Below are 20432 nucleotides of genomic sequence, written 5' to 3'. Positions count from 1 at the left end.
CAGAGCAGTCCAACACTGCTCGTGCACAGTGGGGTCCCCTGTCCCCCCGGGTCCCTCCGGCCCCAGCCCCGCAGCCTCCCCCAGAGGATGTTCCACGAGATCAACCCCAGAGCCTGACACAGGGACAGGGGGATGGGGCCCTGGGTGTGGCACAGGGGGACAGGGACCCCCCGGCAGCGTCCCCGTGTCCCCCAGGGCCAGAGCCTGGGCCAGGGCTCCTTCACCCTGTTATAGATAAATATCATAATATTGGCTTTTTGCAAATATTAAAATGGATTTTATATGTGTGATGTTAAAGTAACTTTGTTGTAAAGATATCGTTCTTATTTCTGTTGTTAATTAAGCTTAGCGGAATTGCTGCTTGTGTTAAACTGCCTGCTTGGATGGGATTAACATCCAATGCACACAGGACACCTGTACAGATCTGCCAACTATCAGCACTCACCGTCTGAAGGCAGAGTGGACCAAGGCCCAAAAACTGGAGGTGATAAAGAGAAGGAGCCAAAACCACAGCCAAGAAACACACATGCTCTGAAAAGGCAGACCCAAGGAGGGGCATGTAAAATCTTTCCTGGAATATGTAAAGTAGTTTATGGATATGCATGAGGGTCTATGAATATGCAACAGGTTGATGTAAGGGGAAAGGTATTTCAGGGGGATCCCCGAAGGTAACAGGGTGCTCCTGGCTGAGTGCCAAGATGCACCTGGCCATAATAACCTTTGCTCCATGGTCCTGGTCTCCAATTAAGCTTTTAATAAACTTTGTACATTTTCACAGGAGAGTGAATGTTTTTTTCACAAATGGAATCTCAAGGAAACAAGGGTCAGTTGTTAAGCCAAGGCTCTGCTGTGACCAAGTGGGGCCTCATGGGACACAGGTGCCACTGGGACATTGCCAGATCTAGTAGGAGCAAGGATCCACTATTGCACAGTGTTACAGATGAGTAATGTCATAGTTGGGTCTCACAATGAAGAGATAGATATCATGTGTATGTTGTGTAGTGTTGTTATTGTCATCTGTCTCCCATAGCACTCTTTCCCCTCCCCTTGTAATGGCCTTGGTGCTTGGGGCATTTGGGGAGGGCAGGTTTGTCACTAAGAGGCACTGCATGGCTGTTGAAGATTGCAATGCAAGTTGTTTTCCATTAGCATCTGTATGGCAGATTACCTTTGTCAAGTGGGCAGTTTGCCTTTATCTCTCTCTTTGAGTGACCACATTCACACCTCCCTGGGGAGGGGACATTGCTGATAACAGACTATTGAATGTCACTGTATGACTGATAAGAACTGTAACATCCCATTGTTAGATGCTCCGCCCAGAGGGAGGAGCCAAGCATTCCTACTCAGATATAATCCAGAAGATTTTGAGACACCAGCACGGCTTTCTTCACTGGATTCCCCAGAGGAACAGCAGCTGTCCCTTCTTCTACTGGATCTTCAGAGGAGGAATACATCCTTCTCTACAGATTACCCTCGCTCCAACAGAACCACACCTGATACTTCAGGAGGACTGCAGCCACATTTCCAATTGGACTGCTACCAACACCCCACAGGGTGTCAGGTTGGGTTCTGACTCTGTCAGTGTTGTTCCAATGTACTGCATTGTTTATTCTATAGTTTATTTTTTTTTCTTATCTCTATTAAAGAACTGTTATTTCCTGCTTCCATATTTTTGCCTGAGAACCCCCTTAATTTAAAATTTATTGCAATTTGGGGACGTGGGGAGGGTTTACATTCTCCATTTCAGGGAAGGCTCCTGCCTTCCTTAGCAGACTCCTGGCTTTCCAAACCAAGACAGATTTTGGCGCCCAATGTGGGCCTCGAGGGCACAGAAACCAAAAGGGAATAACAGTTATTGAGTAATCTAATTTTTTGTTTGTGTGCTGCTATAGAAACCTCATTAAGCAACACCATGTGGTCCAGCTTGCCCTGGTTTGGGTGGCACGTGATCGTGGCTGTATTTCTGCCATTTGTAGGCCTTTATCTAAACAGGGTCCTATAACCAAGGCTACTGTGTCTGTTATCTGGCTTGTTTTATGGGTGAATAAGGTGAGGGATTCATGGATTTTTAACTTCCTCTGGAAAGCAGGCACATGGATTCATACCTATCACACACTAACTCTATGTTTTTAGGGTTACTTTAATAATGGCACCTGCTGTAAAGAAATGACACCAGGAAAAATCTTCTCCCAACCCTTTAACCATCTCTTTGGGTCCGCCCCACCAGTTTTTGAAGGATTCAGATCCACTCTAAATACTAAAGATATCATACAGTGGCCAGTGTTGCTGATAGGCCTGTTCTATTTAGCATTTAGAGAGAAGGGAAGATTAACCTGGATAACTACCCTGACACCTACCCCAGAACCTAACAAAGCACCAGAGTCTAGGGATGCTGCTGCCCCAGAGCCTGACCCTGCTCCACAGCCCACCTCAGATACAAACCAGCCAGATTGGGTGGGGGGTTCGGTGAACGAGATACATGAGATGGACCAGATGCTGAAGGAATACACTTCCCCAGCTGGTGAGAAGCCCTCCCCCCACTTTGAAGAGAGAGAGTCTAATAGTGCAGCAGCAGAACCCACAGATGTTACAACTGTCCAGGTTCCAGCTGAATTGCAAAGGCAGACACAGCCAGCAGCAGTTGCCCCTGTGGAAACAAGGAGATTTAAGATGAAAGCAGATAGGGGAGAGCCCTCAAAACCCACAGAGGAACCAGAGGTTGTGATCATCACTGAGTCCCTGATGTACGAAAGTCTCTGTACTCTGCACAAAGACATTGTACAATGGGGACGTGAGGCTTATACAACCTGGTTACTCTGGGTCTGGGATCTTATGGGTACAGGCGTCCAGTTGGAGGGTGGTAAGGCAAGGAATCTGGGACCCTTTACCCAGGACTCAGGTAACAATCAGGTTTTTATAAGGGAACCAGGGTCCCTTTCCCTCTGGGAGTGGCTTTTAATAAGTGTCAGGGAGAGGTTTGTTCACAGGGAAAGAATAGAGGACCACCGCCATAGAATGCGCTGGAAGACTCTTGAGGAAGAGATCCAACAGCTGAGAGAAGTGGCAGTATTGGAGGTACTCTTTGGGAGGGATGGACAGTATGATAATGACCCGGACAAAGTCAGATGCACAGGGCAAATGTTGTGGAGCCTGGCAAATTTGGGGCCATCTCAATACACCACCTCTATTGCAATGATTAATGCCGACATCAACCGAGAGACAGTGGATTCTGTGGCCAACAATCTTAGGAATTATGAGAGTTTGATCAATGGCCCGATGCAGGCTCATATCTTTGTGCCGTGGTACAAGAACTCAGAGAGGAGATGAGGGAGATGAGGGAGGAGGTGAGGAGGAACTATTACAGCGTCCTGAGTGGGTCGGTGCTGGTGAGAGAGAGACGGTGAATCTTGTTTCTTGATCAGAAGGCTGGATTTATTGATCTATGATATATAATACATTATGACTATACTAATAGGAATAAGAAGAGAGAAGTTTGCAGAGCTGCTAGGCTAGCTAAGAATAGATAGAAAGAATCCTACAACAAAGTTATGTCCAAGGACTCAGTCCCCAGCTTGCATTTTGTGATTGGCCCTTAATTATAAACAAGAAGCATGAGCCAATCAAGAAACCCCTGTTGCATTCCACAGCAGCTGATAATAATTGTTTACATTGTCTTCTGAGGCCTCTGCCCTCCAGAAGATGCAGAAATCCGAAAGGATTTCTGTGAAGAAATGTCTGCGACATCTCACCTTTCTAAATTGTATAAAATAAAAGAAAAATGCTGATGTGGAATGAACAGGAAATTCCTTCACCTATAAAATATAGAATACTAACAAATCACTAAGACAATCCTACAATATAAGAAAATTGCAAAAAACAATGCAAAGGGAATTTAAGTCCATGCAGCTGAGTTTCAGGAACAGTCCAAGAACCGAAGTTGTTTCCCTTGGAATATCTGAGAGTCCTTTTTGGTCCTGAAAACAAACTTGCTGCAAAAAGAATCCCATCAATAGTTATCAAAAAACCATTGACAGTCACAACACAATTTTGAACAATTTCAAACAATTTGAACAACCTTGGAATGTCCTTTTCTGGCCCTTCAATGCTTCAGTGCTTTAGAGCTGCTGCCCGCTATTTTCAATCTTTTTTATTTAATTTAAATTTTTTTTTTTTTTTTTTTTGATTGAAAGCAAAAGAGCAGCAGCCGAGCAGAGCAGTGCCAGAGAAGGAAAGGCCCTGGGGGCCCTGGCCCATGATGGACCAGGAACCCCAAAATTGGCTCACAAAGGGGGACCAGGACTGGTAGGACAAACCAGAATCCCCAAAAACATAAGGAGGCCAGGCAGTGGGCCCAGCCCAGGAACTATCTGAGCCCAACGGCCCAAGCCAAACCCATAAAGCAGGCTCTGCATTCTCACAGGCCTGAACCCAGCTGCCAGCACAATGGCAGCATGGGTGGTGACACGCTTCCTTTCCCCAAAACCACTGAGGCATGCCAGCAGTGAGGAAATAGAAGCCTTCCCCAGCAATGCCATCTGGGGTCTGGAGACGTTTGCTCCCCACAGCAAACCAGCTATGGTCTCCTCCAGCTGTGCCATCTTCCCCTGTACTGCATTGGGTTTGTCTCTCATCTGCCCCATGGCTTCATCATCCCCATCCCCTTCGGGCTGGGGATCAGAGGCAGGGCTCTCGGGATGCACCTGCCCCCCCATGCCACTAGAACACAAGAGAGGCGGCAGAGATGGCAGCCTCCATGGGACAGCAACCGACCAAACACTCTCCAACCCGCCGAGAATGCTGATCTTAAAAACAGGCAGCCGGACTGCCGCAACAGTGAGCTGGCAGGCAGCCCCCGCTCCATGGAAGGAGAGACCGACACCCTCTTCCCCTGTCCCAGCTTCCCCAGCAGGGGCAGCCCCGGGACAACCCAAAACACTCAGGCGGGAAATCACACTGGGTGTAGGCGCAGCCGCGGGCTGCTCCGAGGGTCCTGCGGGTTCAGCGCCGTTTTCAGCACCATCCTGAACAGGGACCATCTCGGCTTGAGGCGATGAGGAGGCCGATGGAGGCGGCGGAGGGGCCGAAGGAATTTCCTCCTCCGCTGAGCCGTAAGCTGGAGACAGATCCTCGTCGTTGCCTAGCAACAGCTCAACTGGAACTGGAAGTACTGTCTCTTCTGCCGTGTCAGACGCAGGTGCTGGCAGGGGCGGGGAGACTGGTGAAGCCGTGGGCAGGACCACCTGGAGAGGCGGAGACGGGATCTCCTGGAGAGACGGCTCTGGCAGGGGTGGAGAAACCTCAGAGACCAGTACCGCCCCCATGTCTGAAGGAGGCAGAGTCTGAGAGGCCGGCTGTGTCTTGAGCGGCGCCGCCTCCTCCCATCCCCCCGGAGAGAGAGAAGGGGGGGGAGGAGAGCAGCTCATCTGCGCAGGCTCCGGAGAAAGAGTAAAAAAAACTTCTTCGCGCGGCGAAGTTTCAGCCCCCCCCGCCATGAAGCAGTGGGGGCTGGGAAGCAGAATGTCCTCCCCCACCGGGTCTTCTGCCAGGGCCGGTGGAAACGGGGCCTGTCTATAACAGTTAGAAATCTATTGAAAGATAGCTGCTCTGCGTTTCAGAACTGGAAAAATCTTTATAAATGCTGGGTAGATAGAAGGCAAAACACGTCCCTGGCTCCAGACGAACTGAATATTCGAGTCCAGGCATTCCCAGACAAAAACATCCAAAGCATACAGGACATCAGTAAAGAACCCAAAAAGCTTTGCCCATCGAAAGAACTCATAGAGATCTGTTTTTGACAGAAAGAAACCATCTTCTCTATACCAGTGTTTCCAGAGGGCAATGATATTCTCCTCTGAAGGAGTAAAAGGAACCTCTTCCGGCAGGGCATGTGTCTGCCATACGAAAAGCCCCAAACTGCAAAGGGCTGGTTCATCAGGGATAGAAAACCCAACAGTACCTTTTGAAAGAGTCCAGCTTGCTCTGGCCAGCTCCAAAGGTCTGCTGCTCTTTTCCATCATCTTTCCTGAAGGTTTTCCAGAAGAAGGTTCTCTTTGTGGTCAGCCTTGGCTGTGAACTCTGTCCAAATCAGGATCTTCAGTTCTTCAGCTCCTGGCTTGAATCCACTTTTGTGGTCACTTCAAAGCAACCATCACAAGCTACACATACAGGATTTTTACCCAGTGCAGCAATTTTGCTCCTCTGGTCTTATCAAATTAATTTTTGCTCTGACACGAGGGGTCACCAGATATTACAGCGTCCTTAGTGGGTCGCTGCTGGTGAGAGAGAGACAGAGAATCTTGTTTCTTGATCAGAAGGCTGGACTTATTGATCTATGATATATAATACATTATGACTATACTAATAAGAATAAGAAGAGAGAAGTTTGCAGAGCTGCTAGGCTAGCTAAGAATAGATAGAAAGAATCCTATAACAAAGTTGTGTCCAAGAACTCAGTCCCCGGCTTGCATTTTGTGATTGGCCCTTAAATTATAAACAAGAAGCATGAGCCAATCAAGAAACCCCTGTTGCATTCCACAGCAGCTGATAATAATTGTTTACATTGTCTTCTGAGGCCTCTGCCCTCCAGAAGACGCAGAAATCTGAAAGAAAGGATTTCTGTGAAGAAATGTCTGCGAGAGAGGAACAGTACCCTCATTGCACCAGTGCGAGTCACAGGCCCCAGAGTCAGAGTCCAACATTCCCCAGCTACAGAGAGAGGGTACACCCCACGAGCTGACCTGTGGTTTTTTCTGCGTGACCATGGGGAAGACATGGGAAGGTGGGATGGAAAACCCACTTCTGTCCTGGCAGCACGGGTGCGTCAACTCAAGGAGAGAAACACTAACCAAGGGAACTTCAGTAAAGTGAAGGTAGCCTCATCCTCCCATGACCAAGCTGCTGAGTATGATCTTTTAGATGCCCTGGAAGGTACCTCTACCATGTATGCCCAGGGTTAGAGGGGCCGTGCTTCTAGCCAGGGAGAGGCATGGGAAAACTGGATTTTCTGGACGGTGTTGGTCAGATAGCCTGGCACGTCAGAACCACAAAAGTACAATGCTTTAGTTGATACTGGTGCACAGTGTACCCTAATGCCATCGGGACATGTGGAGGCCGAACCTGTTTCCATTGCCAGGTTGACAGGGGGATCACAGCAATTGACCCTGTTGGAAGCCGAGGTGAGCCTGACTGGAAAAGAGTGGAAGAAACATCCTATATTGATGGGCCCAGAGGCCCCGTGTATCTGGGCATAGATTTCCTCCGGAATGGCTATTACAAGAACACAAAGGGACTCAGATCGGCTTTTGGCATAGCTGCTGTGGAGGCAGAAAAACATCAAGCAGTTGAACACTTTGCCTGGACTATCAGAAAGCCCATATGCAGTAGGTCTCCTGAAGATGGAAGAGTAACAAGTGCCAATTGCCACCTTGACAGTGCACAGCTGGCAGTATCGGATGAATCAAGATACTGTGATCCCCATGCACAAACTGATCTGTGAGCTGGAGACCCAAATGGTGGTCAGCAAAACCCACTCACCCTTCAACAGCCCCATCTGGCCTGTGCACAAATCTGACAGAGAATGGACATTGACTGTGGACTATTGTGCCTTGAATGAAGTGACTCCACCGCTGAGCGCCGCTGGGCCGGACATGCTGGAACTCCAGTACGAGCTGGAGTCCAAGGTAGCAAAGTGGTACACCACTGTTGACATTGCTAACACATCTTTCTCCATTCCTCTGGCAGCAGAATGCAGGCCTCAGTTTGCTTTCACCTGGAGGGGCGTGCAGTACACCTGGAACCAACTGTCCCAGGGGTGGAAGCACAGCCCCACCATCTGCCATGGACAGATCCAGAGTGCACTGGAGAAGGATGAGGCTCCAAAACACCTGCCGTACATCGATGACATCATTGTGTGGGGAACATGGCAATGGAAGTGTTTGAGAAAGGAGAGAGGATTATTCAGATTCTGCTAGAAGCCGGTTGTGCCATCAAGAAGGGCAAAGTCAAGGGACCTGCCCAAGAGATCCAGTTTCTGGGAGCAAAGTGGCAAGATGGACGGCGTCAGATTCCCCCTGAGGTCATCAACAAAATCACAGCTATGTTTCCACCATCCAGCAAGAAGGAGACACAAGCTTTCCAAGGTGCCATAGGCTTTTGGAGAATTCACATCTCCAAGTACAGCCAGATTGTGAGCCATCTTTACCTGGTCACCTACAAAAAGAACACTTTCCACTGGTGCCCTAAGCAGCAACAAGCCTTCACCAAGACTAAGCAGGAGATCACTCATGCGGTTGCCCTTGGCCCTGTCAGGACAGGACCAGAGGTGAAGAATGTGCTCTAGTCTGCAGCTGGGAACAATGGCTTTTCCTGGAGCCTTTGGCAGAAGCTGCCTGGGGAGACTCGAGGCCGACCACTAGGATTTTGGAGTTGAAGCTACAGAGCGTCTGAAGCCAATTACACTCCCACAGAGAAGGAAATCTTGGCTGCCTATGAAGGAGTTCAAGCCGCCTTGGAGGTGATTGGCATGGAAGCACAATTCCTTTTGGCACACCGACTTACCAGTGCTGGGGTGGATTTTTAAAGGAAAGCTTCCCGCTACCCACCACACCACCGATGCTACATGGAGCAAGTGGATTGCTCTGATCACACAGCTTGCCTGTATTGGAAATCTGAATCACCTTGGGATTTTAGAGATAATTACAAACTGGCCAGAAGGGGAAAACTTTGGTCTCACTGATGAAGAGGAACCAGAACACAGGCTGAAGAAGCGCCTCCTTACAGCCATCTACCAGCAGAAGAAACACGTTACGCTTTTTTCACTAATGGTTCCTGTCACATTGTAGGAATGAACCGGAAGTGGAAAGCAGCCGTATGGAGCCCCACACAACAGGTTGCACAAGCTACCAAAGGAGAAGGTGGATCAAGTCAATTTGCTGAACTCAAAGCTGTTCAGCTGACCCTGGACATTGCTGAGAGAGAGAAGTGGCCAAAGCTCTACTTTTATACTGATTCGTGGATGGTAGCCAATGCTCTGTGGGGCTGGCTGGAAATGTGGAAAAAGACCAACTGGCAGTGAAGAGGAAAGCCAGTCTGGGCTGCTGATGAATGGAAGACATTGCCATTCAGTTGGAGAAGCTACCTGTGAAAGTCCGCCATGTGGATGATCATGTCCCCAAGAGTCGGGCTAATGAGGAACACTGAAACAACAAACAGGTAGACCAGGCTGTAAAGATAAGGGTGTCCAAGATAGATATAGATTGGGAACACAAGGGACAGTTATTCCTAGCTCAATGGGCCCATGATGCCTCAGGCCATCAGGGCAGGGATGCCACCTATAAGTGGGCACGAGACCGAGGGGTGGATCTAACCATGGACAGTATTGCTCAGGTTGTCCATGACTGTGAGACGTGTGCTGCCATCAAACAGGCCAAGCGAGAGAAGCCCCTGTGGTATGGTGGGCAGTGGTCCAAGTACAAGTATGGGGAGGCCTGGCAGATTGATTACATCATACTGCCCCAGACACACCAGGGCAAGCGCTACGAGCTGACCATACTGGAAGCCACCACTGGATGGCTGGAGACCTACCCTGTGCCTCACACCACTGTCCAGAACACCATCCTGGGCCTGGAAAAGCAAGTCCTGTGGAGACATGGCACCCCTGAGAGGATTGAGTCAGACAACAGGGCCCATTTCAAGAACAGCCTTATCAACACCTGGGCCAGGGAACATGGCATTGAGTGGGTGTACCATATCCCCCATCATGCACCAGCTGTTGGGAAAGTTGAACAATGCAATGGACTACTTAGGACTACCCCGAAGGCACTCGGCGAGATAACTTTTAGAAATTGGGAAGTGAACTTAGCATAAGCCACCTGGATGGTCAACACCCAAGGGTCAATCAATCAAGTTGGTCCTGTCCAGTTTGAACCTCTGCACACAGTGGATGGAGACAAAGTCCCTGTTCTACCCATGAAAGGTATTTTAGGAAAGACTGTTTGGATTATTCCCACCACAGGCAAAGACAAACCCATCCGCGGGATTGTTTTTGCTCAAGGACCTGGTTACACTTGGTGGGTAATGCAGAAAGATGGAGAAAGCTGTTGTGTACCACAGGGAAACCTAGTCTTAAGTGAGAACTGTGTGTAAGGTTTCATTGTGATGCAGATGGAAATAGAATAAGGCGTGGATAATGTCCTAGACTGCAAGGTAATGTGTGTGTTCTATTCCTTTCTGTTAGAGGTGTGGCAGTTATCTTCTGTTAATTGGGCAGTTTTTCTTTATCTCTTCCACAAACCAGTCCTCCCTCAGGGAAGACATCTGCTGTTAATGGGCTATTAAATATCATTGCAAGACTGATATACATCATCCCACTGTGACATGGTCTGCCCCAGAGGGAGGAACCAAGCATTCCTAGCTGGATATATTCTGAGATTTTGGGATGCCAGAACAGCCTTTCCTCAGGATTCCCAGGGGAACAGCTGCCCCTTCCACTGGATTCTCAGAGGAGCAGCAGCCTTTTCCACTGGATTCCTACAGGAGCAGCTGCCTTTTCCACTGGATTCCCAGAGGTAGACCAGGCCTATCTACACCACCTCTGGATATTCAGAGGAAACCTACACCCTTCTACAGGACCACTGCTCCAACAGAACCACACCTGTCTGCCGAAGACTGCAGGAAGAATGCAGCCACTATTTTCATTGCACTGCATGCAACACCCAGACCCCCAGTGTTTCAGGTTGTTTTCCAACTCTGTCAGCATTATTTTGTATTACTGCATTGTTTATTTATTTTTTCTTCTTCAATAAAGAACTGTTATTCCTGCTCCCACATCTGTGCCTGAGAGGCCCCTTAATTTCAAAATCATAACAATCCGGAGGGAGAGGGTTTAATATTTTCCATTTCAGGGGCAGCTCCTGCCTTCATTAGCTGACACTTGTCTCTTCAAATCTTGACAAGGGGAAGGTTTCAAAGCCTCAGTTATAATGTAAATAAAGTTTGAAGGAACAAATAAAATAGGAATTGGAGATGTTCTATTAGTTCCAGAAGCAGGGTGAAATTTATTAGGACAGGATTTACAGGTGCAGTTTGACATTGGAGTGCTCCCAGAGAAAGGGAAAATGGTAGTTAAGCTTCTCCAAGTAAGGGAAGAAAATGGGGAGAAAATTCATGAGATGATTTGGGCAAAAATGAAAAAGTGAGATAAATTACACATGAAACCTATAATAATGAAAATAGTTGATGAGAACTATCCAGTTCGGGCACGACAGTATCCACTCTTTCTGGAGGGGAGACGAGGACTGCAGCCACTGATCCAGGACCTACTTGAGGAGGGGACCTTAGAACCATGTATGTCCCCCCACAATATACCCATATTACCAGTAAAGAAGTCAGATGGGACTTACAGGCTTGTCCAAGATTAAGAGAAGTGAACAAAAGAACAGTGAATCCGTACCCAGTAGTGCCTAACCCCTCTACACTACTGAGTAATATCTCCCCAGCACACCAGTGGTTTAGCATGACAGACCTAAAAGATGCTTTTTGGGTGTGCCCACTGCCAGAGGAAAGTAGGGATATATTTACCTTTGAATGGGAAGACCCTGATTCTGGGAGGACGTAACTACTTTGGTGGACCGGGTTATCCTAAGGGTTTTCTGAACCCCCAAACCTCTTTGGTCAAACCCTAGGAGGAGAAGTAATACAGCTCTTCTCCATTAAACCTGAGACAAAGCTCATCCAATGTGTAAATTATTTACTTCTCTCAGGACGGGAAGAAAAAGAAGTTTGGGAATCTACCACAGTATTGTTAAATTTTCTGGGGAGCCAAGGACTTCAGGTATCAAAAGGGAAACTGAAATTTGTAGAGTGGGAAGTAAAATTCCTTGGACATGTGATTTGTCAAGGGACCTGGAGGCTGAACCCTGAGAGAATTATGGGCATAGTCTCACTCCCACCACCAAAAACTAAGAGGGAAGTCAGAAGGTTTTTAGGCCTGTTGGGATATTGTAGGCTATGGATTGAAGGATACATGAAGGCCATCCAATTCTTGTCTGAAAAGTTAGTTGAGGAAGAGATTAGGTGAGTAAAAGACGATGAACAAAAGTTTGAAGATTTAAAGAAAAAATTAGTCAGTGCACCGGAACGGAGTCTTCCTGCCTTAGTTGAACCCTTCTATCTGTTTGTAGATGTAGAAAGAGGGGTAGCACATGGAGTGTTAGCCCAGGACTGGGGAAGATCCAGGAAACCAGTGGCCTTTTTATCAAAACTGCTAGACCCTGTCAGCCAGGGGTGGACAACCTGCATTCAGGCTGTGGCAGTGACTGCCTTACTCATAGCAGAAAGCAAAACATTAACCTTTTGGGGGAAACCTGAAGATATATATCCCAAACTCAGTAAGGAGTATCCTGAGCCAAAAGGCTGAGAAATAGCTCACTGATTCCTGAATGCTAAAGTATGAAGCCATCTTAAGAGATAATGGTTTAGGGCTGATTGTGAGTAACCAACTCAACCTTGTCCAGTTTTTGGATGGAGAACCAGATAAGGAACTAATATATAATTGCCTAGAGGTTATAAACTATGAAACTAAAGGAAGAGAAGGCCTAAAAGATCAAGGACTCCAAGGTGGAAAGCAATTGTACATTGATGGAAATGATTGTACATTGATGGATCTTCACAGGTAATAAAGGAGCGCAGGGTATGGGGTACGCTATTATGCATGAAGGGTTGGTAGCCGTAGAAGAGGGAAAGCTACTTTCCAACTGGTCAGCCCAAGGTGTGAGTTGTATGCCCTAAAAGGAGCTCTTGAAAGATTAGCACGGAAAAGGGGAACAATATATACAGGACTCAAAATACGCTTTTGGAATAGTGCATACCTTTGGAAAAATTAGGGAAGAGAGGGTGCTATTAAATTCAAAGGGAAAGGGACTGATTCACAAAAAAATTGTCTTAGAAGAGCTAGAAACCTTACAATTACCAGAGTAAGAAGCAGTGGTGTATTTTAAAGGACATCAAAAAGGGGCAACTCAGGAGGTGCAAGGGAACAATTTAGCAATTTAGAAGCTAAAAATGCAACTGAATCAGAGACAGAAAACTAATGATGGTATTAACACCTATGAGCAAAATGCAAAAAGTCCCCATGTTCAGTGGGACAGAAGAGGAAGAACTCCTTAAAATAGAAGCCAAGAAAGACAACAAAGGGAAATGGATACTAGCAGATGGGAGGCAAATGTTGAGGCAAGCCCCTTGCCAAGAAAATGCTGGAAGGCATACATGGAACAACACATTGGTGTACACAAGTGCTAAGTGATCAACTTCTGAGGGATTGGGGTTGCATAGGAATTTTCAGAATAGCTAAGCAAATATCTGAACAGTGTGTGATAAGTTAACAAGTGAATAAGAAAATCATGAGGAAAACACCCAGAGGAGGGTGGCAACTAGCATTAGGGCCCTTCCAAAACATCCAAGTAGGCTTTACTGAGCTTCCCCAGGTACAATGGTGGAAGTTTTTGCCAGTGATAGTAGATCACATGATTCATTGGATAGAGGTGGTGCCCACTGTAAAATGCCAATGTTGTGAGTAAAACACTTCTAAAATCAATCATTCCCTGATATGGGATGGCAAACAGGATTGATTCAGACTGGGGAACTCATTTCACATCAAAGATATTGCAGAAAGTTGTTCAGGCCCTGGGAGTGAAATGGGAATTACACACTCCATGGCATCCACAGAGTTCCAGTCAGGTTGAGAGAATGAATTAAACTCTTAAAACAGCTCTAGTTAAGCTAATGACTGAAACCCAAATGTCATGGATAAAATGTGTCCCTTTGGCCTTATTAAGAATTAAACCCAACCCCAGTCAGATCTGGGGGTGTCACCCTGTGAAATGATGTTTGGGTTTCCCTTCCTGACCTCACCCCAGAAGGTTGCCACCTATGAGGAAGGGGAAATCAATGCCAAGAAATAAGTTATATTTATAGCAGAAATTTTAGTAGGGCTAAGACATAAAGGGACAATTCCTCAAACTACCACCCTGGATTTCAGAATCCATAATATTATTCCCAAGAATTGGGTGATGATTAAGTCATGGAGAGATCAGCCTCTAACTCCTCAGTGGGAAGGTCCCTTTCAGGTACTGCTCACTACCGAATCGGCTGTGCGAATTGCAGAGCGGGGATGGACACATGCCAACAGAGTCAAAGGCCCAGTAGAAGAACCCAAAGAGCGGACTATAATATCCAGGCCAGGTGAAACAAGACTGACTCTCAAGCAGAGACTGAAAGACAACCAGAAAAGCACCAACACACTCAAAAAGTAGAGTCAAGCTTCCACCATCCAGCTCGAGAACTGTCTTCCTGTTTTAATGGGTGAGAATTACCAGCATCTGTTGAGGAGAAGTACACAAGGAAATGAAAAAGGTAATGGGACAGCTTCTTTAAGAAAATAAGACCAAGGAGGAGGGCAAGACCAGGTTGGCCCCTTTGTTTGCTACCAAGAAGGCTCCATAGCGCTGCTGCGGGTAGAAACCCCATAGGCATGGTAAGGTAGGGACAAAAGGCCATACCAGACCTCTATCATTCCTCAGTTGTCTTTTAATTAAACAGGGACGGGAGGGCAGGAAGGAGTTGGCTTCTGTACTCACTCCTAAGATACACTGACTATGGGTAGCAACTACATAGGCATGGTAGATGGGAGTCAAAGCCATACTGGACCTTTCCGATGCCCTTTCGTGCATTCAAAATTAGTGTGTCTAATGAAAAACTCAGATTATTTTGTTCTGTTCCCACTGTCCTTACCCACATCAACAGATGCTGGTATGACTCATTCAAGAGTGAGAGAAAATTTTTTACTTAATTGAGAAAAAAGACTTATAGAAAAAGAAAAAGGGGGCTTATTATAGATGAGTAGTCTTATGGCTGACTATCTCAATTAAGGTGTGAATATTAAATATATGTTGAGAAGATTTGTGGATGTGTAGTTCTCCTTCCCCTCTCCCTTGCATTGTTATCGCAGGATGGCCTCAGTAGTCGGGGACTATGGGGAGCTTGGCTTGTTACTCTGGCAGCACCTGACCTCCAATCAAGCTGTAAGACAGTGATCTCCACCACTGGACAGTGAAGAAGGAGTCGATTGACAAGACTTTGGGAGGGGCTAGAGGTATAAAAGACAGAACATCCATTTTGTAGATGAGCACGCAGTGACAGAATCCATTGCTCCCGGTACTGTATCCTTTTCTTTATTCAGTCTTCTGTTGTATTATGATAAGATCTTAAAATGCATTTAAATATTTGAAAGAGAAAATTGTTTCTCACATTAGCTTGGGGAATGTGGGGCAAGGTTGTCCACACTGGGTCAGGTCTCAAGGTGAAACTTCTCTGACCTGGCCAGACTTCCTTGGGAGTGGTACAACATCAATATCAATCACAGAATGCTGCAATCACCTCTTCCCCAAAGAGAACAGTAATAAAAAGCACTCTTTAAAACGGGATTACTTATTTCTTCGATGCTCATTGAAAGATTTCTCCACAACTGTAAATGGAAAGCTTCCTAGAGAAGAGCAGTAGAGCAGAGGGAAATAAAGGTAGAGCCATGGTTTATCAGGAGTTGCCTGATCCTAATTAGCCTCACTGTGCATTTGGAGCAGAGCCCTGGAACCTCAGGGCCTGAGAGGAGATGGCACAAACCTTTCCAGGAGTCAAAGTCAGAAGAAAAGCCGCAACGTGTCTCAAGGCATGAATAGGTCCCACTGAGGTCCATCCCAAACACAGGCTTATCATGGGCTACTTGGAGGAGAGAATTTGAGACCAGGTTGGCAAAAAATGCTCAGTGTGGAAAGAAAAATCCAAAGTACCTTAAAAAACTAGAGTATCTCAAAGTATTAATGAGCCCCACTGAGTGTCAGTACAAAGCTCTTAAGGGACTCATTAAAGCGGATAATTGGGGCCATGATTGCACAAACCTCTCACAGAGTCTATATCAAAAGGGAAACACCAAATACCTTAAAATTACTGAAGTAGCTTGAAGCATTAATGAGCCCACTAAATGTTGCTACTGACAAAGCCTCTCCAGGGACTAATTACAGCAGATAATTGTAGGCCATGATTGCAGAAACCTCTCAGAGACTCCAAGGAAAAAGCACAGCCCAAAGTCCTTTGAAAAACCTGTAGTCTCTGCAGGGAGCATTCAGGAGCCCCCAGGGCCATTCCCGACCAAGGCTCCCCAGGGACTCCTTCCAGCAGATCCTTGAGGCCACTGGGATGTGAGCTAGGGGGGAATGCTGAGGGCAGGACAAGGGGTTGACAGTGCCCAGTCTGGCTGGGGCTGTGCCAGGAGGCCCCAGGGCCTCAGGACAAGGTGTCTCCTCCCAGCCCTTGGTGGCACAGACCCTGTTGTGACCCAGGGCACCAAGACTTGGCTTCTCTTTGTCCCCACCTGTCATCACTGCCTGCAGTTCTCTGCTCTGCCTGGGGCCAGGGACACTTTCTCTTTCGCGTCCCTCAGTGGGACCCATTAAAAGTCCAAGAAACTTTGGAGTTGGATTCTGGCTTGGAGTTCTGGAGAGGTTTCTTCAGCTCCCTCTCAGGGACTGATGTTCAGGGCCTCAGCACAAAGCCCCAGAGGCTCATTAAAGTCCTTGTGCTGTGTCTGTGCTGCGGAGCTGGGCTGGGCTCCTGGCACATAGGCAGCTCGTGGTAACCAAGAAGAGCTTCAAAAGCACATTTGTCTTGATGAGCAGATCTTCTCCCAGCCCAGCAGCGCTGGGGCACTGCCTGCAGACACCCCAGGCACAGCAGAGAGGCACAGAGAGCTTCAATCAGTCAGGGCTGAGAAGGTGCTGAGAAGTGCCTGGGGCAGAATCACTGCCAGCCCTTGGCACAGGAACCTCTGGCTGCAGGACAATGCAGCTGCAGCTCCTCGAGCCATCTCCTAAAGCTGGAACATCCCAATGCCTACAGACCCTGTGAGTACATTCTCTGATTATCTCTTGAACAGAGCAGCCAGGGGTGCCCAGGGCTGTCCTGCAGAGCAGGGTCCTGAAGCCCAGGGCGCTGTGCTGGGGCAGGGACCCTGCTGCCTGCCAGGGACAGCTCTCAACCAGCCCTGGCAGCTGATCTTGTTCCCAGCACTGGGGGACAAGATCTTGGTGGGAGGGACAGCTGGTAAGACTTGGAAGAGTTCTTCTTTTGTGGTGAGGATGTTGCATTGTTCAGGACTGCTCCCAGCACGGCATTTAACTGCAGAACATTTCCAAGTAGATTAGACAGGGAGCACAGCAAGGCAGGGGCTGCATAAAAGGGCAAATCTTTCTTTTTTACTTAACTGCTCTGGGTTGCCTGGATGGCAAATTCCACATAGATATTGATCTCCCAGTTCAGGTTGAGAATTAAAAAAAAAAAAATCACAGATTGAATACAAGAGGCAGTGAGAGAAATCAGCACAGGGCCCCTCACAGGCAGCATCAGTATTGCTTTCCCAGCCTCCTCAGGGTTGCTCTGATGTTACCATCAGAGCCTGCATAGCCAGAGCTGCCCCTGGGCACTGCCTGAGCTGGGATGGGTCTGCAGGGCAGAGCTGAGCCCCCAGGTCTGGGCTAGGCTCTGGCAGCACTGGCAGGGCCCAGCCCTGGGCACAGGGAAGCAGCTGCTGGCAGGGACAGCTCGAGGCAGCAGAGCCCTGGGCAGGCAGTGGGGGAAAGTGTCCTCTTTCTTCCCAACTATTCAATGATTACTTGTCCTCTCCAAACCCAACTATTCCATGATTACTTTTTTTACAGATCCCCATGCCAAGGCATTGCAAATGTCCAACAGCAGCTCCATCAGGCACTTCTTCCTGCTGGCATTGGCAGACACGCGGCAGCTGCAGCTCCTGCACTTCTGCCTCTTGCTGGGCATCTCCCTGGCTGCTCTCCTAGGCAACAGCCTCATCATCAGTGCCATAGTCTGCGGCCACCACCTGCACACACCCATGTTCTTCTTCCTGCTCAACCTGGCCCTCGCTGATCTGGGCTCCATCTGCACCACTGTCCCCAAAGCTATGCACAATTCCCTCTGGGACACCAGGAACATCTCCTACTCAGGATGTGCTGCACAGGTGTTTTTCTTTATGTTTTTCATCACAGCAGAATTTTATCTGCTGACCGTCATGAGCTACGACCGCTACGTGTCCATCTGCAAACCCCTGCACTATGGGACCCTCCTGGGCAGCAGAGCTTGTGCCCACATGGCAGCAGCTGCCTGGGCCAGTGTCTTTCTCTATTCACTGTTGCACACGGCCAGTACATTTTCTCTGCCCCTGTGCCATGGCAATGCCCTGGGCCAGTTCTTCTGTGAAATTCCCCAGATCCTCAAGATTTCCTGCTCCAAACCCTATATCAGGGAACTGCTGCTCATCACAGCTAGTGTGTGTTTAGGATTTGGATGTTTTGTATTCATGGTTTTCTCCTATGTGCAGATTTTCAGGGCTGTGCTGAGGATCCCCTCTAAACAGGGACGGCACAAAGCCTTTTCCACATGCCTCCCTCACCTGGCTGTGGTTTCCCTCTTCCTCAGCACTGCCATGTTTGCCTACCTGAAGCCCCCCTCCATGTCCTCCCCATCCCTGGATCTAACAGTGTCAGTTCTGTACTCAGTGGTGCCTCCAGTCCTGAACCCCCTCATCTACAGCCTGAGAAACCAGGAGCTCAAGGCTGAAGTGTGGAGACTGATGACTGGATGCTTTCAGGAACATTAAACTGCTGGTCAAATTTTGCAAATCACATGTAATAAAAGTCATCTTTGATACTTCTGCTTGGTTTCATTTTGGAGGTCTTTTTTCTTTGTTTTGCTTTTTATTATTGTCTACAAAGAACTGTCATTGTCTGTGCAATTTCTCATTTAGTTTCTCTCCATCTTCCCTGTGGCCCAAGACTGTGTCAATGAGGGGCTGCACTCTTAGTGGCTTTAAAGGAACTAAAGTATCTCCCAGCAAAGTTTTCTGCAGAGATGCCCTTTTGTTGCCTTCTCTGGAGCTGCAGCATCAATGTCTGTGTGCAGAGCCGGGGGCAGATCAATGCTGGCCCAGCAGCTGTGCCCAGCAGCAGCAGCAGCACTTGGTGTTGCCAGTGCTGCTGCCGTGACCCTGCCCCGCTGCCCTGGTGGCCCTGGTGTTGCTGTAGGGCCTGAGTGCTCTCGGGGCCTGGCACAGCCCTGGGGGTGGCAGTGCCGGGGCTGCAGCAGGGACAGGCCATGGGCACTGCTGGGGCAGCAGTGAAACGTCAGGCCAGGGCCTGGGGGCTCCAGGCTCCTTGCCCAGACTCTCTCAAGAACACACCCAGGCCAATGCTCAGCACAGAAACTGCCGTGAGCAGCCCCAGGCTGGCTATGGGCAGGTTGGGGGAAAACAGCATGGCTGGGGCTCTGCAAGGGCCCTGGGGCAGATGGGAAGGAGCAGCAGAGCAGGGGCTGATCCATCCCCAGTTCGCTGCACAGCCAAGGGCAGCATCCCAGAGTGTCCTGATGGAGCTGCCAACAACACCCCCCTCTGCAGCCCTGGCCTCTCCCCCTGCTCACACAGATGCCCCATCCTTGCAGGCACAGACACGGCAGCACTGGCTCAGCAGCCCCTCTTTGCATTGCACAGAACAGGGGGAGCACCCCCATGCTGTTGCTGTGGGGACATTGTTATGTTTGCCCAATTATCCCATCAAAAAAAACCAAACAATATTTAAGGTAGCAACAATTTTAATTGAATAGTTTAGAAAATATATAAATAAGGGATAATTTTGTTCAAATAATAGCGCATAAGTAAAAACAACTGCTGGGTACGGAGGGCAGGGTTCAATGACCCTTGCCACTTCACGTACAAACTTGCCAAGTAAAAGTCACCCCTTATATGCCATGTGTCAATACCATCTCCTCCTATTTTCAATTTGTCACTTTCGTGTCTCCACCTTCATTTCCACCTTTACCACGCATGTGCCACCACTCAGTTTGGTGGTCACACAAGTCTTTGAGGGTTGTCACTGATGAAGGCCCTGTAGCCTTCTTCCTTGTCCTTTAATTCACCTTTGGGTTACACATGCGCACCAAGCCAGTACAATGTAAGCCAAGACTAACATATCACTGCATCTACATATCAAGGCAATAAATCCCTTATAATTAGCATTTTCTTGGGACCCAACTGGGTTGTTGCTCATTTTTAGCAACTGTATCTTCAGCTTCTTTCCTGTGGTCCTTGAAAACATATGCTGAGAAGGTGAGGGGGGGGGGTGGAGCCCCTCCTTTCATTCTCTTCTTTGGCATTACAACTTTTATCTATTAACTATTTTATTATTCTCAAATATTAATTACTGTATCAATATTGATTAATGTTTCAATTTTTATCAGCACAAATTATACCTCTTTATTACAATTCCTCCATTTCTCTTTTTGGTCATTATGATTCGTGCTGTATTTAAAAAGCT

At 47.9% G+C, this 20432-nt stretch overlaps 1 protein-coding gene across 1 annotated transcript; it reads left to right on the top strand.

The window, feature by feature from the left end:
- The first annotated feature begins 17773 nt into the window (after positions 1 to 17773).
- On the top strand, positions 17774 to 18721 carry LOC134434670 (olfactory receptor 14C36-like). Its single transcript, XM_063183308.1, has one exon. The coding sequence runs from the start codon at positions 17789 to 17791 to the stop codon at positions 18719 to 18721; it is 933 nt and encodes a 310-aa protein (XP_063039378.1). The 5' UTR covers positions 17774 to 17788.
- The last annotated feature ends 1711 nt before the right edge of the window (positions 18722 to 20432 follow it).

Source organism: Melospiza melodia, unplaced genomic scaffold (genome assembly GCF_035770615.1).
Source record: "Melospiza melodia melodia isolate bMelMel2 unplaced genomic scaffold, bMelMel2.pri scaffold_45, whole genome shotgun sequence".
Taxonomy (NCBI): Eukaryota; Metazoa; Chordata; class Aves; order Passeriformes; family Passerellidae; genus Melospiza; species Melospiza melodia.
Note: the sequence above shows the minus strand (reverse complement) of the source record. Positions and strands in the feature narration are given on the sequence as shown.